We start from the raw sequence: 26,454 nt of genomic DNA on the forward strand, positions 1-26,454 counted from the left end.
AAGTATTCACTACATGGACACCTTTAGGAACTTGGAGTTCACGGTTAATCCATGTAGGAAAGTTCACTGCATGGACGCCTTTAGGAACGTGGAGTTCACGGTTAATCCGTGTAGGAATCTTGGCTCGGCTGCTCCGCAGCATTCAGCGCTTCTACTCCTCCTAACTTTCATAATAATCATGTTTGGACCGCTTTTCGCCGTAGTCACGTGAACAGCGGTCTCCTTCTCGGCCACTACCCTGATAATCATCCCTTCGGGAGCTGCCGTAACTCTGGGAGCCTCCAGAGTAATATCGACTGCGGCCACCACCAAAACTACTACTCCCACCCCGGGAGCTATAGCCACCCCTGAAACTACCTCCACGTTTTCCTCCTCTGTAGCCCCCTCGACGCCTATGGCCTGCCTTCTCTACTGTTATGGTCCGACCATCCAAATCCTTGCCATTCAAATCCTTTTCTGCATCTTTGGCGTCCTTTGTGTTTTCAAATGTGACAAAGCCAAAGCCTCTTGACTTTTGCGTCTCCCTGTCTTTTATCAGCAGCACTTCCAAGAGCGGTCCATATTTGCCGAAGACAGAATCCAGAACATCTTCCCTTGTGTTGAAGTTCAGTCAACCTACAAAGAGCTTGCCAATATTGCTTCCATCCCTGACTTGTGTGTGCTGACACTTAGTTTCAGGGTACTTCCTCTTCTCTTCAGGGCGCTTCCTACTCATAGCATGAGTCGCGGTACAGGATGGAAAGATACCCGGAATCTCCTGCTCTACCTGTGCGGTGTTATTTTCCATACTAGGCTTTTCAACAAACATCGGGTTACCAGAAACTTGACCACCGGCCAAATCATTCCCGATAACAAAAGACACTCCCTCTACAGGAAGAGTGGCTTGTAAACCTACGGTGACCGGTCCTGACACCAAATCAGACTTCAAATGGATGACATGAAGTGGAGCTTTAACATAGCCACCAACCCCCTGTAAACGAACACTAACACCAGTTGCCGTCTTCTCTGACAATGGCAAAATGCCTTCAAGCGTCAAAGATTGATGTGCTCCTGTGTCCCTCAATACCCTAACCGGTCTCTGGTTAGTCAAGTCTCCATCCAGTGACACAAACCCCTCTGAAATAAAATGTTTGTAACCCTCTTGAACGAGGTCGTTCTGAGATGCCGGAACTTTGGCATGGGAACCTTCACAAGACTCTGTCCTCCAAGGACGATTTCTCACATTTGCCAATGCATTCGGAGTTGTACTAGTCTGACTCCGCTCCTGATTTTTCCTTTCCAGGGCATAGCATTGGGACATCAAATGTCCAGGTTTCTTGCAAAAAGCGCAAGTAGGCCTGGAGGAAAAACTCGTGGTCCGCCTCGAGCCCCCCGGAAGATAAGTCTGTCTTGGAACTGTTGACTTCTGACCCCTAAGAGTTGCGGTATCAGATCTGTCCTCATAGTCCTCTCTAGGCCACCCCCATGAATCTTCGTTCTCCACACCGGATGTACCATAACTCCCCGGGCACACTCTAGGCGGGAAATTAGGTTTGTGTAACCCCATCCTGTGTGTCAAGGCATAGTCATCTGCCATGGTGGCTGCCTCATACAACTCTGGTACCTTATGTTCCTCCAGATGTACTTTAATGTCCTCGTGGACACACTGTTTGAATTCCTCCAACAAGATTAATTATCGCAACAGTTTGAAGTCTTTCCCAACCCCTTTCGAATCACACCACCGATCAAACATGGTTTCCTTCATTCTGGCAAACTCCACATGGGTCTCACTCTCGCTCTTCCTGGCATTCCGGAATTTTTGCCGGTAAGCTTCAGGGACCAATTCATAGGCTTTGAGAATGGTTTTCTTAACTATCTCATAATCTGCACATTGGTCAATCGGTAAAGCCGAAAATATATCTTGAGCTTTTCCCACCAGAACACTTTGCACTGACATAGTCCAGGACTCCACATGCCATTTTAGCATTTGAGCCACTTTCTCAAAGTGTAAAAAAAACTTGGCTACCTCCTTTTCATTAAAGGGTGGAACCAGCCTCACATGCCTACCAACATCCCAAGTGTTCTGACTAGTTGTCGAACTAGCCGGCATGGATGCTGCCTCTCCCCGTTCTTCCATTATTTGCAGCTCCTTGAGTTTAAGTTCCCTCAGACACTCCATGTCACGTTCCTTTAACTCCCTTTCAGCTCTTCTTTCCTCTGCTCTTTCCTTTTCTCTTCTTTCTTCGAGTTCCCTTTCAACTCTCCTTTCCTCTGCTCTTCTTTCCTCGAGTTCTCTTGCAGCTCTCCTTTCCTCTGCTTTTTCCTCTGCTCTTCTCTCCTCGAGTTCTCGTTCCTGTCCTGCTCTTTCCTTTTCTGCCTTCCTTTCCTCTGCTTTTAACCTTTCCTGGCTCTGCAGTTGCATCTCCAGTTTCCGGAGCTCCACATTTTCTTTTTCTTCGGGTAACCAATCCAAGGCTACCTCTGTCCATGTGCCCTGTCTCACCAGAGATTTTACCACCAATGTCTGCATCTCTGCTTTCTTCATATGAGTTCGGACCTCCAAGTTAAAATGTTTGGCCAATCTCAAGAGTTCCGATCTTTTTAACGCTAGGAACTGTGCCTCATTAGGGGACGCCGCAAACTTTCCTGCGTCAAACACCATGGTGACTATCAGTTAACACCTATTAACCTTCACACAAAAAAATTTCAATTTTTTTTTTTTTGAAAAATTTGGGAATGAATGAATGAATTGAATGAATGAATGATCGTTTTAAGGCCATTTTCCCCGCTAGAGCGGGGGTTTGTTAGAATTATTAGAATGTTATGTTAGAAAATTTAATGTTAGAAATAGGAATGTTAGAAAAAATTCCAAATTTGGGAATGTTAGGGAATTCTTTCCCAGACGAAATTTAGGGAATTTTATCCCGGACGAAGACCCAATTTCGAGCCCCCGAGCCAATTGGATGAGCCCCCAATTTCTGTTACGTGCTCCTCCCCGACCCCCTGGTCACAGTGTTCCTCCGAGCCCCGAAAGGAGTCACAGCAGAAAAAATATGTTATCCTGTGTCAAAATCGATGACGATACCACACCAATTGCAAATAATACAAACACCAATAATACAAGCAAATATTGTATTAAAAATCACACAAGAATAACAGTACAACAATAATAGGAATCAAGAGTACAATCAATATCTCCTATGATGGTACCATCAGCTCGCATATATAAGGTAACTCACTGTGCTCCAAGTGAGTGGAAAAGAACATTCCCCAATGTCTCTATATTCCCGTCTTCGAGCTCAGAGTTGATCCCCTCCCGTGATCAACGGAACGATGTCGAATCGAAACCAGAATCTCGTTCAGATGACAGGCACAGTCACGCCGCCAAAGTGGAGAAAAGGGTCACGTGGTTAAAGCGGCACAAAGGCGCACTCACGGCGACTGGGAAATCCAAAGGCGCCCTCCAGGTATGAACTTTCACTGTTCACGGTCGGCGAGCCGCAAAGTAATCGTCAAAAGCCTCGGTGCACACACACTCCACAGATACGTCTGAAAGCAGTGGAAACGGCTGACGAAGCAAGGAAAGTTTGCACGACGCGCAAAGCGCGCGAGTCAAAATGGCCGACGGCTCGCCCTCGAGTCGCAACGACCCGGCGATGATTCTTCGGAATCTAACGCCAAACCTGACACGCAGGATGATCAGTCACAGCAATAATAACTTTATCGCAGGAATCCTTTTCCCCAGGAAACCCAAAGTACGTGACTCTTGCTCAACAACGTTCGTTGCAGACAGCAAAGCAACCAGATTCTTCTCCGACTCTTTCGGTCCGCCCTTTTTTCTCACCTCCTCTTCTTCTTCATCTTCCCGTTCCCGATCCGGTTTCCTGTTTCATTTAACATTAACCGTTTTACCTTTTGACAATAATAATGGTTATTTCCCTCAAACAATGATAATAATAATACATAGAACCAGAAATGTTTCAAGTGGATGAAAACCACAACACCGGAAGTGACAAATCCGTAACAGTTACATCACCTTTTAATCATCGCACTTTATCGGATAACGAGGCAAGAGGCAACCACACACCAAGACGGACAAGACACCGGAACCGCCGGGCCGCGCATGCGCAATAGCGATGATGCATATGCCTACGTCACCAACAGTAACCACATTAACATATAATGGCGCGGATGGAACAATTGACTAATTTCAACCTCCAAAATGATGATGCACTCTGTAATGGGCACCCTGCCTGTCGACCATCAGGATTATAATTAGTAGTCAGATCCCATCCAATCAAGAATAGCTCAATATTGACTGTGAATCCTCAGTATGCTAGTATACATGTACAACCACAACATTGTGTTAGATATACAGGTCTAGTTGTTCACTGAACGGTTAGGAAGCACAGCTAACTGTGGCAGTCACTTTCAATGATTAGCTGTAGCTGTAGATCCTTCGAGAAGCCACGATTCTTGCATTAACATGAGAAAATCTTCTTGAGAAAATCCCTTGAGAATGGAATGTTCAAAACTCGGTCCTCAAGTTTCCATCACTTCACACATGCCGGCCGTTGCACCGTACGTTTGTGTAATGTGGACCTTGGTAGCTCTGGGGACTTGCTGCATATCATACTTAATGCCTGCTCATGACTCTAGAAACCCTGACAAAGTTGTAGGTGAAAGGTTAGCGCTCATGTTATTTGGAATTCTGCCGTGGGCCCGGTACATAATGGCCTACTCTTGTAAAAGACACCTTTAACATCTATCAAAATGTGCTGGCAGACCTGGCGTAACACCTGTCTGAAAGAAAGCACATCAGTGATGTAACTCCTTACATACAATGTGGCAGGATGACAAATTATGGTCAGGTCTGGAATCAAATCCAGATTACATAACCACAGATAACAGATTACACGACTACTCAACTACAATACCTTTGCTTTAAATGGTTCCTGTAAAGAAATTGCTGCGCTACATTCTTTTTTTTCTTTTCTTTTTGTGTACAAGATCGAGGCTCGTGTAAGAGCTGACATTAATCCCATAAAAACAAACAGACACATAAAACATATGATAAAGAGAGCGGGAGACAAGATGGGGAGAGAGAGGGAAGCACACAAATACAACAGTAGAGAACAGGGACATTGGGAGATCTGTGGGAGGGAGAGGGCTTGAGGGGTGGGTATGGGAAAGGGGGGTGGGGGGGGGGGGGGGGAGGTAAAAAACAAAACAAAAAAAACATGGACACTGCTTGGACTTTCAGGAAAGAAGTTGGTATTTTTAAAAAATGGATCTGGGGTGAATATTAACGGGGGTAGAAAAGATCAAGGTTTTGGATGGGGGAAGATAAGAGATGGTGGTGACCACCTGTTTTAAAGACCTGGAGGGAGGAGTGGGATTGAAGGGAGTGGGGGAGTTTGTTCCAGAGGCAGGAGAAAGAGGAATGAAAGAGTGAAGGTGAGCAGAGAGTCTTTATTTTGGCAGTTTCACCAGAAGAGGGTTTCTGGCAGATCTTGTGCGACCTGTAGGAATATTTGGGGGCAGAGCACAGAGAGAGCTGGGGGAGCAAGGCCGGAGAGGAGTCGGTAGAAGACAGAAAGACCACCAACCTGCCTGCAGTGAGTGAGTGAGAGGCCCTCGGAGGTAGCTTCATCGCAGGAGATTCCAATGATTCTGAAAGCTTTGGTTTCAACAGCGTGAAGCCGAGCTAGGTGTGAGGCAGGAGCACCGGCCCAGAGGGGGGAACAGTATTCCATTGAGCTGCGGATGAAAGCCTTGTATGTGGTGAGGAGCTCAGGTGTACCAAGGAAGGACTTCGCATGACGGAGGATGCCCAGTCGGCGACTGGCTTTGGAGGCCAGCTTGGAAATGTGGTTTTCCCAGGAAAGATCATAGCAGATAGTGAGACCCAAGAGATTAGGCGACAGAACTTCTTGGAGAGGATTAGAAAGATCTTTCTACACCTGAGTGATATACCTGATGTAAACATTGTTGTGCCTCCTTTGGCCATTGCAATTATACCGAGAGTAGTCTGAAGTAACCTTGTGAATAAATATATAAACAACTTTTTAATAATTATTTTGTGTTTTTCTTTCCTTTTGGTCCTAACTCCACATCTTCTTCTGCAAGCCCCTTCACAACCTCAAAGCCTCATGCAGTCCACATCATGTACATTTCTTATGAAGAATGTCATTATTCGGGAGTAAGATGGCAGGGGGGAGGATGAGTCGTAATGAAAGAAGGGAAAGAAAGTTCAAGTGAGGGAGACAACATTTTGTGGGATGTATAAAGCTCGTGTAGGATATTGGAATGGGGAGATGGGACGATACATGGGATAGTGGGAAAGGGGGAATGAAGTTAAAATGGGCAAGCTACATAATAACTAACTACATTAAATAACTAAAAATAACTATTAAAAAAACTTTTAAATAACTTTGTGTGCTGCTTTATGTCGTGATAAGATAGCACTGTTTATTTATCTTTATTGTAAAAATAATTTGCCAAAATTATTAAGAAAATATAAGCTGTATGTGTCACGTTATGTGACACTTTTATTTTTCTTTTATACTGAGATCGAGGCTCATGGAAGAGGTGAATGAGATGGGTGACACTGACACAGCTGCCAGACAAGGGAGGATCGAGGAATGGGGAAGAAATGAACATATGCCAATAGACAGGACAGTGGTACTGGGTGGGTTGAGGAGACAAGGAACTTGTAAGCAGATCGAAAAATCTGACAAACAGGCTAAATTTGGGAAAGTGCAGATGTACAGGTGAGGAGAGTCAGTGGGAATAAAAAAAAGATTGGGAATAGAAAATACGGGATAACTGCTGACAATTTTAAAAGAGCAGAGAGAAGTGCATGGTTGGACATACTCGATGATTCATGAGCTAAGAGAAGATGGGCTGGACTTGGAGAGGGTAACAAGGTTTGAGTTTCTAGCTGAGTGAGGGTGGACTGGTCAGGCATGAGGGACAAATAATTGAAAGGGCTGGTGGGGTAGGACCATAAATGACATGATATGATACTGCTAGGCCACGAAACTGTCTAAGTTAAGAGGAGAGCAAGCTTTCCACCTTCGCCTCTTGTTGAGTAACTCCCGTTACCCTCTGGGCCTTGGATTGCACCGACTTCAGGGGCACAAGGTGAGATCTGGTAGCGCCAGCCCATGGGGGACATGCATACTCCATGACACTGCAGATGAAGGTTTTGTGCAGTGCTAGGAGTTCAGAGAGGCCAAAGGATGACTTAGCAGCGCAGAGGATTCCAAGGTGCCCTGGAGGCCAACTTTGATATGTGAGCGGACCAGGAAAATTCAAAGCGGGTTGTTAGTCGAAAGAGGATTTTTTTCCCCCCCAATTCTGCACAAAAGGATGCATTACATAACCATCCTTTGAAGACTACAGCGTACGTGCAATCAGTGGTACGAGAGACTTTGCTGCATATTGCGGAGTCGGCTGTAAAGTGATATGCAGGGTTTTTCAAAGAGGCCAAAATGCAAAGGCCTTTTACCTGGCAAACGAAATCTGAGTTTTTGGGACAGTCATGGTCACTCAGGCACTTTGGATTTGCAGGTTGTACTGAAAAACAAACATATACCTGCTGGGTGTGCTTTATACTGAAACTAGCAGAAGTACCGGGCGGGGAAGGGGAGGGGGTAGGGGGAGGGGAGGGTGGAAGCAGGAGAGGAAGGGGAGTGGCTCACGTTTCTGAGTGAATGTGGCTCACGTTTCTGAATTAAGTGTGATGCCGATCAGGAAGAAGAAGAAGAAGCCGTACTACCAAATTCGTAAACTTCCGGAATTGTTTGATTTATTTGTATTCAAATGCCTGGTGATTGTTTTGTATTTATTTATGCGAATGTGTACTTGTATATAACTGTCATTCATTTAAAAAGGCTTCGGCACTATCGAGCGATTTTTTTTTTTTTAAACTCCAATAAAAACGGGTTTTTTTTCTTCAATTTTTTGTTTTTTTTGCCTAAAACCCCCAGGCACTCACTGATGAACCTCTGAAAGTTTGATGAAGATCCGTTCAGCCGTCTCTGAATAAAACGCGGACACACAAAAACTGGACACACACACAGACAACTCGCGTTTATATATACTAGGGCATGCCCGTACTATATATATATCTAAAATTATATCCCCCCCCCCCCTCTATTTACATGAAATGGTTTGGTCCATTCGCAAAGCCAAAGTGAACGGCTTGCGAGTACGGTGACAATCCCCCCCCCTCTATTTACATGAAATGGTTTGGTCCAAAGCGAACGGCTTGCGAGTACGGTGACAATCCCCCCCCCCCCCCCCCCCTCTATTTACATGAAATGGTTTGGTCCAAAGCGAACGGCTTGCGAGTACGGTGACAATCCCCCCCCTCTATTTACATGAAATGGTTTGGTCCAAAGCGAACGGCTTGCGGAGTTTGGTAAAGAAATCGCCATAGCGTGCACAAACGCGCAGGAAAGCGAAAGAATCGCAAATTAGTTTTAATTAGTTTTAAAACATAGTTTAACGCCAACATAGTTTGCCAACGGGAAATAAATGAATACGCTCTCAAATGTGCCGTCCGAGGCAGAGTCTGTTCGCCACGTTCGGCACACGTGATAGCTCGCTGCTCTCTGATTGGTTGAATCGTTTTTTAGACATAGCTCGCTAACTACTTGTCCGATTAATATGAAACCTTGAAAAGGCACATCCTCGGGTCCCCAGCAATATACCTGGCAAGTTTCAAGTATATCGGACCCGTGGTTGTCGAGAAACAGCGGTCACAGACAGACACACAGAGATTACTGGCATTATAGATAGATAGATGTATTAGGATATTGATTTTAGAACTATTAGACTTTTTCCTATTCTTGTAAGTTAGAGTATAATCCCAACAACATGTGAAATATAGGTACAATTATTCATTCTCTTTTCGTTTTTCTTTCCAACCCTCCCATCCAAAGGCATTTGTTCTTGTAGTTACTCCGCCCCATCCCCACTTTCATTGTTCTTTTATTCCCATCAATGAAACAGGCAGACGCAAGAGAAGATGATCTACTTCCTCCTCCTGGACAGGAAAGAGCGGTATCCAAGCCATGAAGATGAGAACCTGCCACCGAGAAATGATGTTGGTGCGTTTTCCAACGGACCCACACAATTAATTAATTTAATGGTTTTTTATTATTATTATTTAATAATTAATTAATTTTAATTGTTTTGTTTCCCCAAAGAGGTATCCTCACCAATCTCCCTGTGGTCGTAATCTTTATGCAGTAGATCTCTTCATGGGTTGGTGGTCGATGTTGAACAAGGTTTTCCATGCATCTTTCACCAGGATGCAGTTAGGAATTTGGCTCACCGACTGCATCATTACTGAGGGTATGCCGCTGGTGCGGTGTCCTTGCATTTTCGGGCACCAATTTGGAAATTGGCCATGTATCCATATTGTGGGTCGAAGCATATTGTGCGACGCAGGTGTGCGACGGTGCTGCTGATGCAATGCCCTCTATAGGTTAAGGCAGGAATTTTAAATTTTGGTCAAGGTGCCACCAAATGCTTGTCTAGTCTTCACAAAGCCACCGTGGGTTTTATTTAATGCCCACCAACTAATGCTCATGGCAGACAGGAAGTCCTGTTTAACCTCCACCCAAGAGATATTGATGCCTTGCCCGGCGACCTTATGAAACACCAGGATGACAGTTTCTACCTGGGCAGAGATTTGAAGACAGGCTGGACAACTCTGAAGGAAGTGCACGTAGCTGTAGGTTACCCTGGCAAACCTGAAATTGGCCATGACAATCACCTACTCTTTGAGAAGGACATTGTCGGATCTTTAATGTCTACCAGTACCCACTGCTGGGAGACGGTCCCAAGCTTGATGTCAGGTCCGTAGCATGGTGCAATGCCCTGCTTGGGAAAACAACACCAAGGTGACAGTTTAATTCAATGATTCCCGTAACTTGTTTGCTTTTGTGGGATTTTCTTCTTTTTCTTATTACTTCCTAAACCTTCTTTCCTCTATCAACTTCCTCTTCCTGCTTTTACCTTCTATTTTGCTTTTCTTATATCTATAATTTTGTCAACAGAGTTTTGCTTCCCTTGTTTTTGTGGTGCCTCTCAATTGAATAGCTGTCAACTGGCTGTTTACATTTGTCTTGCCAGTGACCAGTTTTGTCTCGTTTAAATTAGTAGGGGGCCCATTGGTCTGTTGTAGCAAATTTTAATTGGTCTTCACGGCCTTGTAGCATACCTGCCTGTCGGACTCAGGGTGGTCTTTTGAGTCATTAAGGACTTTTGGGTCTTTGGGGACTTGTGGTTCATCAAGGACTTTTTGGGTCCTTGGGGACTCTTTGTTCTTTTATGTCCTTGGGGACTCTTTGTTCTTTTATGTCCTTGGGGACTCTTTGTTCTTTTATGTCCTTGGGGAATCTTTGTTCTTTTATGTCCTCACGGACTTTTGGGTCATCAAGGACTTTTTGGGTCCATGGGGACTTTTGGGTCATTAAGGACTTCTGGGTCTTTTGGGTCCTCGGGGTCTTTTGGGTCTTCGGGGACTTTTGGGTCATCAAGGATTTGTTGGGTCCTTGGGGACTTTTGGGTCATTAAGGACTTTTGAGTCATCTGGGTATTTTGGGTCCTTGAGGAATTTTTGTGTCTTTTGGGTCATGAAGGACTTTTTGAATCCTTGGGGACTTTTGGGTATTTTGGGTCCTCGGGGACATTTAGGTCATTGGGATCTTTGGGTCTCAAGTATTAAAGGGTCTTCCAAGGTCTAAGGGGTCTCAGCAGTCTAAACTCTAAAGGGTTCAAAGGTACATTTGAATAGTACGTAATTAATGAATATACGCATGCAATAAATAGACACAAAAAGTATGCCTCACAGTTCACACACACACACACACACACACACACACACACACACACACACACACACACACACACACACACATGCACACACACACACATACACGCATGCACGCATGTACCCACACACACACGCACACACACACATACACACACACACACACACACACACACGTACACACACACACACACACACGCACGCACACACCCACACACACATGCACACACACACACACACACACAAAAACACACACACATGCACACACACATACACACACACACACACACACACACACACACACACACACACACAAACACAAACACAAACACATGCACACACACACACACACACACACACACACACAAAAACACACATACACACAAACGCATCGATTTATAGTAGAAGAATGGTGTTGGACAACAGTCACTGTTGGTCAACATGTCAACTTGAATTTTTACACTTCCCTGTAAACACATCACCCTCACCATGACTGGTGGTTTTGGCATTGGCCTGTGATGATATCGACCTCTGTGTATCTATGTAATATCTTACTTTGTAGCAGGAGGTCACAGGGACTTTTTGCCATTGTTTGTGCACCTTTCTCTCTTTCTCAATTCCTCGTGTTTTTCCCATATTTTTTCTGCAACATTATCCTTTCGTGTTTCATTCCTATTTTCTTACTCTTCCCAGATCCTCCCAGGAAAAGGGTCGACTCCCCTCTGCTGCACCGGCATGGAAAATGGCGACCGGAGCAGAAGTCCATGGAAGTGTTGAGCTCCAGTGAGGGTGGCTCTCCAGTCACAGCGCGGCGTGCTCTGGAGATGGCACAGCACAGTCAAAGGTGAGAATATTGCTCCACGTCGCACAACATCATGCCCATGCACACAAGTCTGCTTCATCCCACACTGCTTTGTGTTACAGCTTCTTGTCCCTGTTACCGGAAGTTGTTCTAAAGAATTTTGCCATTATATCCTACCCGCTCCACTGTGCTATGCTATACTGCGTCCCTATGGCACATAGGCCAATGGCACATTGATTGTTCAACATTTTGCTGTTTTGTTTTTTTCATTTTGTGCTACAACAATACCTTTTCTTCCATCAAGCAAACATCAATCTAGCACTAGCTTGCACAAACCAAATGGAGAATTTTTAACTAGAATCATGTACTTTTTTGTCTAAACAATTACAAGTTATCCTAAACTGTGTTGCCAGGATGTGCTCATAGATCATAGATCTAAACGTTGTGCTTTTTTTTTTTTTTTTTTTTTTTTTTGGTATACTAAATCGAGGCTCGTGAAAGAGCTGACATTTACTTCACAAACAAATCAACCAGACAAACAAAATATATAAAAAGAGGGAGCGGAAGACAAGAGAATGGGAAGCACACAAACACTTGAGAGCACACAACATTTGAGAGCAGGGAGATGTGTGGGAGGGAGAGGGCTCGGGGGGAGGAGGCGTGGGAAGGGGTGGGGGGGGGGTGGGGGGTGGGAGAAGTATAAAACACAAGGACACCAAGGACTTCCAGGTCAGAAGTTGGTATTTCAAAAAGTGGAATTGGGGTGAAATTATCGGGGATAGAAAAGATCAAGGTTTTGGATGGGGGAAGATAAGAGATGGTGGTGAACAGCTGTTTTAAAGACCTGGAGGGTGGAGTGGGATTGAAGAGAGTGAGGGAGTTTGTTCCAGAGGCGGGAGAAAAGAGGAATGAAGGAGCGAAGGTGAGCAGAGAGTCTTGATTTTGGCAGTTTAACCATAAGAGGGTTGCAGGCAGATCTTGTGCGACCTGTAGGAATATTTGCGGGACAGAGCCCAGAGAGAGCTGGGGGGGCAATGCCAGAGAGGAGTCGGTAGAAGACGGAAAGACCACCAACCTGCCTGCGGTGAGTGAGTGAATGGCCCTTGGAGTTAGCTTCATCGCGGGAGATTCCAATGATTCTGAATGCTTTGCTTTCAACAGCGTGAAGACGAGCTAGGTGTGAGGCAGGAGCACCAGCCCAGAGGGGAGAGCAGTATTCCATTGAGCTGCGGATGAAAGCCTTGTACGTGGTGAGGAGCTCAGGTGTGCCAAGGAAGGACTTCGCACGACGGAGGATGCCCAGTCGGCGACTGGCTTTGGAGGCCAGATTTGAAATGTGGTTTTCCCAGGAAAGATCATGGCAGATAGTGAGACCCAAAAGTTTGAGTGACAGAACTTCTTGGAGAGGATTATTCAGAAAGTAGATGGGAGGGTTGTCCAGTCGGTCTTTTCGGAGAGACATTGTAAGAGTGTGAGATTTGTCAGGATTGAAAGACATGTTCCACTTGTTTGCCCAGTCTGTGATTTTGTCCAGGTCTGCAGAGAGTGAGGAGGCTGCAGACTGTCGATCTGAGGGATGAAGAATGGAGCGACAGAGAGTAGAGTCATCAGCAAAGAGATAGAGAGGATTTTCAAGAGAGTCGGGGAGATCATTGATGAAGACCAGAAAAAGCACAGGGCCCAGAACACTGCCTTGGGGAACTCCAGCCTGAACAGGAAGAGGAGATGAGAGAAACCCATTCAGCGCCACATGTTGACTACGACTAGAGAGGAAGTCCGCCAGCCATGCGTGGAGATTTCCATGGATACCAACAGAGGAGAGTTTGGTGAGCAGGGCGGGGTGCCAGACCGTATCGAAGGCACGTGATATGTCAAGGGAGACGGCTCGAATTTCCTGTTTGGCATTGAGGACCTCCATCCATTGCTGAGAAAGCAGAAGCAGCATGTCCAGAGTAGAGTGACCAGGTCTGAAACCAAATTGATGATCAGAGATCAAGCCATTGGAGAAGAGGAAAGATTTCATATCTGAAGCAATGATGGATTCCATGACTTTACTGATAATTGAGAGAAGGCTGATTTGTCTGTAGTTGCTAGGATCTGTTTTTGCACCTTTTTTGTGCAAAGCGGTGATGTTGGCAGATTTCCAAGCAGATGGCAGATGACCTTGAGCAAAAGAGAGTGTGAAGAGAACAGAGAGAGGGAGTGAAAGAGCGGTAGAACAAGATTTTAGGACCCGTGGGCTGATGCCGTCAGGTCCAGTTGCAGAATCAGAGTCGAGGGTTGACAGAAACTTTTTCACCTTGTCAGGAGGAAAGGACACAGAGTCCAGGAGCAGCTGGGTACGACTGGGTACGGTGGGTACAGAGAGGGATGGGTTTGGGACACAAGATTTAGAGGCAAACACAGAGTTGAGGCATTCAGCTTTTTCACGCGCGGAGTCAGCCGTGTGGCCGTTTGAGGTGAGGGAGGGGATGGAGGGGGAACAAACACCAGAAACAGATTTGACCAGACGCCACCAGGATTTGGAAGAGGGAGACAGATAAGAGAGTTCTGTCCTGAGAACGGATAGATATTGTTTCCTGGCTCTCCTGAGGGTGGACACACACTTGTTTCGGGCTTTGTGAAAGGAAATGAGATTTCCTTCCGTTGGATTTGCTTTCCAGGAGACGAAAGCAAGTTGTTTCTGGGCAATAGCCTCACCACAAGATTCCGTGTACCATGGACGGGAGGAAGGGTATGACAACTGAAGACGAGATGGGATAAATCTGTGCATGAGAGAGAGCAGTTTACTTTGGAAGAATTCCCAGGATGAGTTGATGTCAGAGGCGGTAGAGATGGGAGACCAGTCCAGATGATTGATGGCTGCTTGAAGACCGTGCCAGTCGGCCTGAGTGAAATGCCAGACTCGTCGATGCTGAGGAGGCTCTCTGAGAATGGTCAGAGAGATGTCCACTTTAACAAGCACATGATCAGAAGAGCCGATTGGAGCAGAAGAAGAGCAGCAGACATTTTCAGGGAAGTTAGTCATAACCAAGTCCAGAAGAGAAGATGCTCCATTGATTGAGATCCGGGTCGGGAAATTGACAGATTGTGTCAGTCCCAGTGAGTCACAGAAGTCCTTTGCTGAAGAGCAAATTTTGCTTTGCATAACCAAATTTGCTTTGAAAATTTTTGTAAAGATTCCCGGCTAAAAATATGGCTAACTGCGGGCTTGTTATGATGGGTTTGAGGTCTTATGTATGCTAAACATAGGGCAACAAAGCTCATGTGTAGGCCAAAGAGGTGTAATTTAAAAACTTTTGTAATTGCACTACCACATTTCATCTATATTAATATGTCAGCATATTCTTTTTTTATAAACAACACATAACAAGCCTTTGTGCATGGAGCTATTTAATACCTTGTACTGAGTGCTCTCCGTGCCACAGTTCCAGCTTATTCGGCCATTACTGGGACATTTGCTCCCAACCTTTTGTGCCTCCAGCGACATTATGTTTTCGGGTTGTCCGTCCGTCCATCCTTCCTTCCGTACGGGCTAAACCTCGTTTTTCTCCGCAACCATATGTCCGATTGAGAAAAAAACTTTCATGGTAGGAGTGACACCCATGCAGAATGTTTTATGACAATTGTGATGCCATCGGTCACGTGGCATGGCAGCCATCTTGGATAAAAAGCATATAATTAAAAAAATATTTCTCGGAAACCACTGAATGGAAAAATATGAAACTTGGCACATTGTCAAGTACTCCCAATTCGGAACAAAAAAATGATAATGATGACATCATAGGTGAAGTGGTATACCAGCCAAAAATATTTATTTAAAAAAAATCCCTTCTCTGAAACTGCTTCACCGATCGATGTGAAACCTGCCTTGGCTGGTGAAAATGTGATACTTGAAAACAGCTGAAGGGATTTAAATCAAACTTGTTCATTTTTAGGACAGTGAACGAGGGCATCTACCCGTTGTGGGACAATGCGGAGGCATAGTTTATTTATATATTTTGTTTTTAAATAGGATTCTCTGCCATCCATCACCTGCAAATCCCCACAAAAAAAATTATCAAATTTTATGTTCATAGTTATGAAGCCTGTAATTGGTGTGGCAACACATCCCTCAGACCTTAACATCAGAAATGAGCAATGTGTGTCTCCATTTGTCTTTCCACACAATCTGTTACCACCTTTTGAGACCCTTTTAGGATACCGGTTAATTGCACCATCATGGCTGACAAGATCGATGGATTAGATGTACACGCACCCACCTCTAAGCTGTCTAGCCTGGGTTCGAATCCCGACCCAACTGTAAGCTGTCATCCCAGTGTTTCACAGCCATGGTGATTCATCAATGTGTATGCCGTCCCTCGGATGGACGTTAAACGGACGTCCCATCCTCCAGGATTCGTTGGTGGACGTTAAAGATCCAATGGTGTCCTTTGCGAAGAGGAGGCGAGCTATCGCCGGCACCATTAACAGATTACAAATTACTTCCCTAACCAAGATAGAGAGGGCATTGCATCATTGGCACAGCCACATGCTATCAAACTGAGTAATGAGTTTCCTTTTTATTTATTCTGTGTCTGTCGATGATATTCACAGTTGTGCAAATCAGACACATGCTTGGACAATTCTTTCAACTGAATAACGGTGTCCTATGAAGTTTAGCTGAGGAAGACATAGCCAGGTTTGCCTATAGGCCATTCAAATGGCCAGGTACAGTAGAGTCCCATAAAGAGGAACACTCTGAACTCAAGAGGAATATCCTCCTCCCCATGGATGCCAACCGATGATGTTTCTCCATGCTCTTTCCTTTTAAATGTATTACCTTCGCCTGAGGAGAGGGTATTGCATTTGAGTCCGTTTGTTTGTCTGTCTGTCTGTCTGTTTGTTTGTCCGCACAGAATTAATATGATTTTCTCTGCAACCGTTGGTCTGATTGACAGGAAATTTTCACCATAAGTACAACTCCACCTGTAGAATTTTTTTAATGATGATTATGACGTCATAGATGTAGATGTTATATTAATTTTGCGTTAGAATGTCTCACACCCGTCTATTTTCATTGATGGCAGAATTTTTTGTGGATGAAACCTGCGAAGCTCTGGACATCAAGGTGTGGGTAACCCTGCGCTTATGTGCGACAGGGTGACACGAGTTGAAGTCCAGTAGCTTAGTTGTGTGTGTCTGAGTATCCGATGCACTGATGTTTTTAAAGCACCATCTGGGTGTCGTTGAACCTCCACATCTAGGAAAGTTAGCTTGTTGAGTTGTTCAATTGCCATTGTGAATTTAATGCTCGGAAGAACCTAGCATAGCCGCTCAAGAAAAAGGTCCGCATGGTACACCATTGGTACAGGCAAACGTGTCAATGGTGTCATCAACATATCTGATCCAGAACCGTGGCGACCAAGATTCATTTTTGGTGAAAGGTTTGCTTTCAAAGTCCTCCATTACCAAGTTTACCATGACAGCGGATGCAGGTGATCCCTTTGCCGTGCCAGAAACCTGTTGATAGTGCTTTCCATTGTAAAGTAAAGTTGTGTGGTTGAGGCAGGTTCTGAGTAGAATTGTGATGTCATCCCCAAGTCCAGTTGCTATCTCCACACCTTGTTTTCCATATGGCCGATTGCTTCAAATGTTCATTTTTAGCTTGGATTGCATGGTCCACAGGGATGTTGGTGAACAGGGAAATCACGTCAAAAGAAATCATAATGTCAAAACAAACCATGATATATAAAATATCTGTGTATGTGTGCATATATTTAGGACAAGGTGCATCGGGTCCTCGGAGACTTTTGCTTGGACAATTTGGCACATTGTCAAGTACTCCCAATGGAGAACAAAAGCATGATATTGATGACATCACAGGTGAAGTTGTATACCAGCCAAAAATATTTATTTTAAAAATCCCTTCTCTGAAACCGCTTCACCGATCGATATGAACCTGTCATGGCTCGTGAAAATGTGATACTTGAAAACAGCTGAAGGGATTTAAATCAAACTTATTTATTTTTAGGACAGTGAACGAGGGCATCTACCCGTTGTGGGACGATGCGGAGGCATATTGGCGACACAGTCACATTGTCCTAGTTTATTTATATATTTTGTTTTTAAATAGGATTATCTGCCATCCATCATCTGCAAATCAGTCGATTTTTAGTTTTTGAAGCATATGTAAACAAATACACAAATTCACTTTTATAGTGTAGATATTGCCACGGATCTGGTCTCGGGGTAAACTAGGGGATATATTTGAATAGTTATTTCACAATACATATTAACATAAGTGTGGTGAAATTCCCGTATCTGAGTGCTATGTCCATTCATGTCCAGTCGAGTTCAGTCCGGTTCTCGGTTTTAATCTGCCAGCCCGAGCGAGCTCACGTGGATGACAGACCAACATCGCGTGCACAAGCAGAGCCATTCAGGCCAGGTTTCTTTGTCTTGTCATTTCCTTCTGATTCCCGTGTTTTCCCTGAAAGATTGAGATAAAGTGAAATTGTTAAGTCCGTTGTGGTTTAGGGGAGCATTTTAATTTATTTATTTATTTTACCGTGATCACTGCTGAGAGGCCATTCTTTCTTCCCTTTTCCCCATTTTTCTCTGTGAATGAACCCTGTTTGATTAAAAATGTGTGTGGTCATCGGAATTGGGCTCCACAGCGCTTAGGAAATTGGCTTATTAACCAATTATATGTCCAGATAGGGTCCGTGCTTACTCGCCTTGAGTGGGGAACATCAACAAGCTCCACTCGGCTATTCTGTTGGTAATTCTGCCACGGCCTTTGTGTTCAGAGATGCCCATTCACACCAAATTCACCTATCAGACCAGTAAAGCTTTTCGTCCTATACCCACCTTGCGGTATGTTGTCCTAATGAGCCCATAACAAGGGTAGAAACTAGATAGACGTCTCTGCTTTCATCTATTTGTGACCATAGCATTTAAATCTCAATCTGCAAAGGCTTGAGTGCAACATGGATGCCTCCTAGTTTGGAGGTGATATGTTGGCATAATTTATGCACATGATGCTCATTTCCGCCCAGCGTCATGTAATACAGTCCATGTGCTCCTTTAGTTGATTTTAACATAACTGGCTACAAACCTCCTGACTGGTGATAAGCAGAGCGGATACAATGTGCTCACATGGCAGGCAATACTTGTTACTAGCAGGTCATGCAGCAAGGGCTGTGATGGGACACAATATGTGCCCTGCTACCTTGACAAGTTAGAGGGTTCCATTTGAAATAATATATTTTGTGGTGTTCCCGGGAGGATTAAGATCCCCCAAGGTGATGGGTGGCCGATCGAGCTTAAAATCTGAGGCATTCACTCAAACAATGGCGGCTCATCTTTACATGTGCGGGAGCGGAGGTTGACAAATGCTTACCTGGACGGGTTTCCACTGGAGCGTCCTCGAACCACGATAATCAAACAAGGCCGACACGGAATTAAAATGCAATAAATAAACAGGTTTAATGAAAATAATGCCAGTGACAAGAAATGCACAGTAAAACTCAATTCCTAAGTTGGGACACCCCCATACGGACTCGTATACAACACAAGGGGGATAATTTTGTCATTGCCATTTATTTTTATTTTCTGATTTAAAATAATATATTAAGTTCTGAATCAAAAATAAAGGTTCTGGAATATTAACAGTGAAATAAAGAATTGCGGAGACCAAATACTTTTGTCAATTTCAACTTATTTTAAGAGAAAATTGTGAGTTATTTGAAAAAAGTGCAAGGGTTCTCCAATGGCTTGATCTTTGATCATCAATTTCGATTCAGACCAGGTCATTCTACACTGGGCATGCTCCTTTTGCTGTCTCAACCATGGATGGAGGTCCTCAATGCCAAACAGGAAATCAGAGCTGTCTCCCTTGACATATCACGTGCCTTGCTTCGATATGGTCTGGCACCCCGCTCTGCTCACCAAACTCTCCTCCTATGGTCTCCATGGAAAACTCCACGCATGGCTTGCGGACGTCCTCTCTGGTCGTAGTCAACGTGTGGCCCTGAATTGATTTCTCTCATCTCCCCTTCCTGTTCAGGCTGGAGTACCCCAAGGCAGTGTTCCGGGTCCTGTGCTTTTTCTGGTCTTCATCAATGATCTATCGGACTGTCTGGAAAATCCTCTCTATCTCTTTGCTGATGACTCCACTCTCTGCCGCTCCATTCCTCACCCCTCAGATCGGCAGTCTGCAGCCTCCTCACTCTCTACAGACCTGGACAAAATCACAGACTGGTCAAACAAGTGGAACATGTCTTTCAATCCTGACAAATCTCACACTCTTACTATGTCTCTCCGAAAAGACCGACTGGACAACCCTCCCATCTACTTTCTCAACAATCGTCTCCAAGAAGTTGTCACTCAAGCTTTTGGGTCTCACTATCTGCCATGATCTTTCCTGGGAAAACCACATTTCCAAGCTGGCCTCCAAACCCAGTCGCCGACTGGGCGTCCTCCGTCGTGTGAAGTCCTTCCTTGGCACACCTGAGCTCCTCACTACATACAAGGCTTTCATCCGCAGCTCAATGGAATACTGTTCTCCCCTCTGGGCTGGTGCGCCTGCCTCACTCCTAGCTCGTCTTCACGCTGTTGAAACCAAAGCTTTCAGAATCACTGGAATCTCCCGCGATGAAGCTAACTCCGAGGGCCTTTCACTTACTCACCGCAGGCAGGTTGGTGGTCTTTCTGTCTTCTACCGACACCTCTCCGGCCTTTCTCCCCCATATCTCTCTGTGCTCTGTCCACCAAATATTCCTACAGGTTGCACAAGATCTGCCAGTAACCCTCTTCTGGTGAAATTGAAAAAAAAATCAAGATTCTCTGCTAACCTTCACTCCTTAATTCCTCTTTACTCCTGCCTCTGGAACAAACTCCTTCACTCTCTTCAATCCCACTCCTCCCTCCAGGTCTTTAAAACAGCTGTTCACCACCATCTCTTGGCTTCCCCCATCCAAAACCTTAATCTTTTCTACCCCTGTTAATTCACCTCAGATCCACTTTTTTTTTGGGAAATCCCGACTTCTTTCTTTCCTGGAAGTTCTAGCAGTGTCCATGTGTTTTATAGCTTCCCCCCCCCCCCACCCCCCACCTTCCCATGTCTCCTCCCTCCCACGGATCTCCCGTTGTCCCTGTGCCCTGCTGTTGTACTTGTGTGCTTCCCTCTCTCTCCCCATCTTGTCTCCCGCTCCGTTTATTGTATGTTTTGTGTTTCCGTTTTTTTGTGATTGATGTCAGCTCTTACACGAGCCTCGATCTTGTATACCAAAAACAAAACTAAAAAAATCGTCCTTGCAGTGTCCATGTGTTTCATACTTCTTCCACCCCCCCCCCCACCCCCCTTCCCATGCCTCCTCCCACCAAGCCCTTTCTCTCCCACAGATCTCCCGATGTCCCTGCTCCCAAATGTGTTTGTGTGCTTCCCGCTCTCTCCCCATCTTATCTACCGCTCCCCTTATTATATGTTTTATGTGTCTGTTTGATTTTTTTTGTGTTATTAATGTTAGCTCTTTCACGAGCCTCGATCTTGTATACAAAAAAAAAGAAAGGGTGCCATTATTTTTGGCCACTACTGTATGTATGTGTGTGTATGTATGTGTATGTATATATATATATATATATATATATATATATGCATATATCAAAAATTGCAGAATATTTGCAGCACCTTCCCCCCTCACTCCTCTCCTCCCCAACAAATTTCCTTGTCTCATACATTCAATCTCTCACTCGCTTTTTTCTCTGTACTCTTTGTGCAAGTGCATATGTTACGTGTAAATAGCTTCTAATGCATTAAATATATTGCCATGTTGTGTTGTAACTATTTTTATGATGCTGTTGCTGTGTTTCTCCTGAAAACCGTAACATAACACAGCACTTATCATCAAATAGCTGTGCAAACTCAACTTTATTTGCCATTGGATATATGTATGATATATGTATGACGCTTTTACTCACTATATAAAAAGATACATGTTGTTGTGCAATATGATGTGTGATACTTCCATAGATGTGGACTTTAATTTTCATTTATAGTTTGCAAGGGGCATTCAAATATTTGTTTTTTTAATAACTTTTTGAATGCCCCTCATAAGTAATACTGAATTGTGATTTCTATAAAAGACTAATAACGTTCAAAATAAGGCATAAGCTGGGCCCATGTTTGATGCCAGAGTCCTTCATACCTCCAATTTTGAACCAATGCAATACAGTCTTTAATAAACAAGGAAATACAAGTAACTTCAATTCACGAGGAGGCTCATCAAGCCTGTACAAAAGATGCACAAATTAAACGTCTCATGAGATCATGGCACGTGAAATATTTTTGTATCAGTTTACAATGTGGTCCCCGCATAGTGCACCACTGCCCTCTGTCGTTTAAATGTTTTGGCAAAACTTATTTACCTTCTCTTCTAAACCTCGCCTTTATTTGGTAAAGCACATTCTTAAAGCATTTTCCTAAACTTTTGAGGAAGCTCTTTTACTCTGAGTTTTACCATAAGGTGTCCTTGCAGAGGAATATGCAACTGGAATATGGTCAGGATACTGGTGCATAGTGGCCCATCACCTGCAAATGATAGTGCATTGTTTTTGATATCCTAGTGTGTAGGTGGGGGTATCCAGGGGGGGGGGGGATCCAGGGGGCCCACCTGGCACTCGCCCTCCCTAAACCATTCCCCTTTTCAAGAGCGATCGTTTTTTTTTCATATGTATTATCGTGTATATAACCGAAGGTGTTGTTTCGGAATGTGGGATCACCCAGTATTCCTCAGACCACAGCTGATGTTCAACATGGAAATCATTTGTACCATTCAGTTTGTTCCCACAGTGGATACTTATTGATGAACAAATCACCGGATTAATTTGTCATCGGAAATGCTTCTTTCTCCTAACCGTTCATGAACGAAGAAGTGGAATGGTTTCCCCAATTATCAGGCGATCCTGAGTCCCTGTCATTCTGTTTGAATTGACACCGTTTGTGTTTTCAAGACTCAAGAACATGTTTTTTTGACCGCGGTAAATTCTCCAGGTGTAAAACAGGCAACGAATGCGTTGGAGAGGAAGGTTTTGTTATAAGTGATTCACATCGTCGAGATGATGAAGGGAAACGTTCAGCTGATGACAAAACCGGATTACTGATCGAAAGTCACTTCCATGTCAACCATTGTTCAATACGTCAGAGACATTGATTTGTTTTTGGTCATGATGTCATTTGTTTGATTATATTAAGTATCTGCTTTCATTCATATTGGATTTTTATGATGAGACAAATAATTAAAATAAATGTTGAGTTTTGAGCAAAAGTTATTTCACCAGAGTACTTATTTTCAAGTGTAGGCCTGTTCGAACATTCCTTGTCGATATTTAGAATAGTCTTAGAATTGAGAAATAGGAGAAAAAAAAACACCCGCAAAAAATGTTCTCCTCGCTCTGTTTGGTGAAATTATATTTTTCAATGAAATGTACATTTCCCCCCCCCCCCCCCCCCCCCCCCCCCCCACACACCTCCCTCAACCTAAAACCATGGATCCACACCTGGTGTGAGATCTTAATATCTACAAGCAAGTGAGATGGCCATCTTAACAGTCTTTCAAATCGTTTAAAATCACAATAATTCAAATCCAGGATATACTTCAATCATGGACTGCACTGTTATGTCCTGTGTTCCTTTTGTTTTTATTGTCTCTATTTGTATATCATACTCACGTTGGCACAACAATAGATTATACTGTGGTCGTTTCAAAGATGTTTTGGTTTCCCATCGCACACTGCTAAGCTCCTCTTTTCTATGAAAGTATGAGTTCTGATTCATCAAAGTTAAAAAAGTACATTTGGCAAAGTAGCTTTAATGAATGTATTTTTGGTCTATTGAAATTGTTGAAATAAATTATTTAGTATTTTTAACCTGAATAATTTAAATATGAGCTCCTTATAAGGAACTTCAATGCAGGAGGAGGGCAAGAAGCCCATGAGGCCTGCACAATAGTTGCCAACCTCTGGTTGTTTGTCCGTGCTCTATCCTTTATTAAATGCTGAACATTAAGCAAATAAGCAGCACATTTTATGGTTGGTGTGACTCAGCCGAGGTTGACCTCCCAGACTCAGAGTGGATGCACTAACTATTACACCACTGGGTCTGCTAAATGGTGCATCAAATGATTTCATAAGATACAAAAACATAAATGCGCAAATCCACAAAATGTATCATTTAAAGCGTTTTTTTAAAAGAATAATCTTAACACAGCTACACATGCTTATCATTTTGTTTGGTCACAACTATTCTAACCTTTCGGACTCCTCCGCAGGAAGCGAGCGTCGTAGACCCCTCTTAATGAATGTCTTTATGAATCATATATGAATAGTATTTATACATTATTTGGACAGCAGTTTAATCTTATGGGGCATTCTGTAGGGATATAGGTTATGGTCAGGTATTGTGCTAGCATTAAACAAAAAGGGAGGAGTAGTGGTCAAGGTATGAATACCGTGGAACTGACAGCCACATATTTTCTTTATGCTCAGCAAACACCTACTTGTGTTGACTGATACCACAGGCCAAGGCACCGGAGAAAGGTATTGTGGCTGACATGTGTCTGGCCGAGAGCCTGACATGGTGCCGCCTATGTCTCTGTGCTTTAAGCTCGCCCATCGGCATGACAGCGTGTAGCCCTTTCGGCCGCTCTGCGATTGCCATCAGTCATTGCCTATGTTTTTCTGCACTCACCTCTTATCTGCTATCCATTCTCAGGTGTTGTCAGTGCCGTCTTGTTGCTGGTGCAGATTTTCCCAATCACATTCTGGTTTCCGTCACCCACCCTGTTCTCCCTTTCTTTCCCTTTTCACCTCTTATACCTCCATTTCTATCTATTTTTTTTTCTCTCAATTACCCATTCTCTTACTTACTATTTTCTTGCATACACCTCCCTCTATCTCTTCATCCTCTTCCCAATCCGTATCCTCCCATCATTCCCTCCACCATTCCTTCTTCCTTCCCATGTCCCCCCATCTTCCACAGGTCTCGATCTGTAAGTGGTGCCTCGACGGGCCTCGCAACAAGTCCCATCGGCAGTCCAAAGGTATGTTCTTTCACATTGCTTTAAACAATTCCCTTTGTGCTTCACTGTTCTTAACAGAGCATGTCTGTTAGTACTGTTCCCGACTTCGCCATGCTGTGGCCTGCCATACCATTTGATGCACCAAACTAGATGTGCTTTGCATCTGATGCAGAACTCCATAGTCCACAATCCATCTTGTGTACATCCCATGGTCTGTGCGGTGAGCAACCATGCACCCCATTCTGTGTGGCAGGCGCGATGCTACATGCCAGGCATCTTTGGGGTTAAAGGCAGCGATGAGGCACAGACCCTCGCAGGAAAAATTCAACATTAAGCTATCAACTCTCCATCGAAACATTTTTTGCAGCACGACATAAACAGACTTTTCAAAATTGGTTTTTGCTTTTACCGTTGTGTCATCGTTTTGGCAAAATAAGCCTACCTTTTTTTGGCACTGGAAACGGCGAGCGAGGCGCATGGGGTGCAAGTGATAAATCTGTTGGACTAACAGAGATGGCTTACAAATTATTTAGACCGCACAGGGCAACAAGCACCATGCACATGTGCATTGTCTGACTAGGTATCTTTCCCATTTATATTTTGTTTTGTTCGAACTTCCATAAATAATTTTCTCATTTCACACAACGTAAACTTGGATGACATTGACTCTATGTCAATGATTGTAAAAAATATATATATTTAAACAACCAGTGGTCCTTAAACAAGCCAATCTTTAACTAACTCTGATTATTCTCTCTTTTTTCTTACTTTTCCTTTTACTTTTCCTTTATAAAATGTTGCAAATTTGCCTTATTATTATAATTTAATCTCACTTGCACCCCTGTGATATGCATCAATCAAAATGCATACCCTGGTCCTTGTGTTATCCGTTCCTCCCTACAATCGATGCACGTCATCTTCCCTGCATGCCCATTCCATTCCCACCTGCCCCAATCCCCCACCACGACTGCCCCTCAAACCCCTCTGCTCAGGCTGAACGAAGGTCACTTCGTCATGCCCAGGCCTACACGCAACCTCGCTCGCCATGTCACGCCTCCCCGGACCACTCAGCTGACAGCGGGGGCTATTCAACGGACCCCCGAGCTCAAACTCTGCCGGGCAAGACCGCGCGACCTAGCAAGGGAATGCTTCCCGCTGCCTCAAGCCCCCTGCCCTCACCGCACGCTGCTGTCACTGCCACCTCACCATCGCCAACTACCTCACCGGCTAACCACGCATGTCTCCACACCACCCAGGTCACTCCACATCCCTCTCCTCGTGACAGTCCCCTCCCTACCCCAAAGGGGACACCACACCACACGCCGAGGGACAGCCCTGGTGGGACACCGGTGTCAACACCACCACCTAGTCCAGGGGTGGGCGGCGCACCTTGGCGTGTACGACTACACTCATTCAAGCACACATTGCTGGGCTCACCGCGCTTCCATCGCCGGAAGCTTCAGGGTAACACTTGGGCAAGGGGGGATGCTGTAATAATACTGGTTAGATTTATTGTTGTTCATTTTTTTTAAATCTTATGAGCAAAAGTGCTTGAAAAGTTTGGAGTAAAGAATAGTGGGCAAGGTTGATATTGAATTAATAGAGTCTGTATGTATATGTTGTTTTTTGGGGGGGTTTTCTTAAGAAAAAGGCGCATCCAACCTAAAAAGTAGTAACTAGATCTACCCTGCTAATAAAGTAATAAACAAGCAAGAGCAGATCCGGTCTTAGGGGACGTTTCATCCGCTTCTCAGCAGGCATCA

The 26,454-nt window shown here is 44.3% G+C and overlaps 1 protein-coding gene across 1 annotated transcript in view; it reads left to right on the forward strand.

Moving 5' to 3' along the window:
• LOC137412154 (serine/threonine-protein kinase BRSK2) overlaps positions 1-26,454 on the forward strand; it is a 418,950-nt gene that overhangs the window by 371,502 nt on the left and 20,994 nt on the right. The window contains exons 11-14 of the mRNA XM_078779545.1: positions 9,001-9,098; positions 11,522-11,672; positions 24,652-24,712; positions 25,948-26,155. Coding sequence (XP_078635671.1) covers positions 9,001-9,098; positions 11,522-11,672; positions 24,652-24,712; positions 25,948-26,155 — 518 coding nt within the window. The remainder of the gene's footprint in view (positions 1-9,000; positions 9,099-11,521; positions 11,673-24,651; positions 24,713-25,947; positions 26,156-26,454) is intronic.

Source organism: Myxine glutinosa, chromosome 1 (genome assembly GCF_964187855.1).
Source record: "Myxine glutinosa chromosome 1, kmMyxGlut1.1, whole genome shotgun sequence".
Taxonomy (NCBI): domain Eukaryota; kingdom Metazoa; phylum Chordata; class Myxini; order Myxiniformes; family Myxinidae; genus Myxine; species Myxine glutinosa.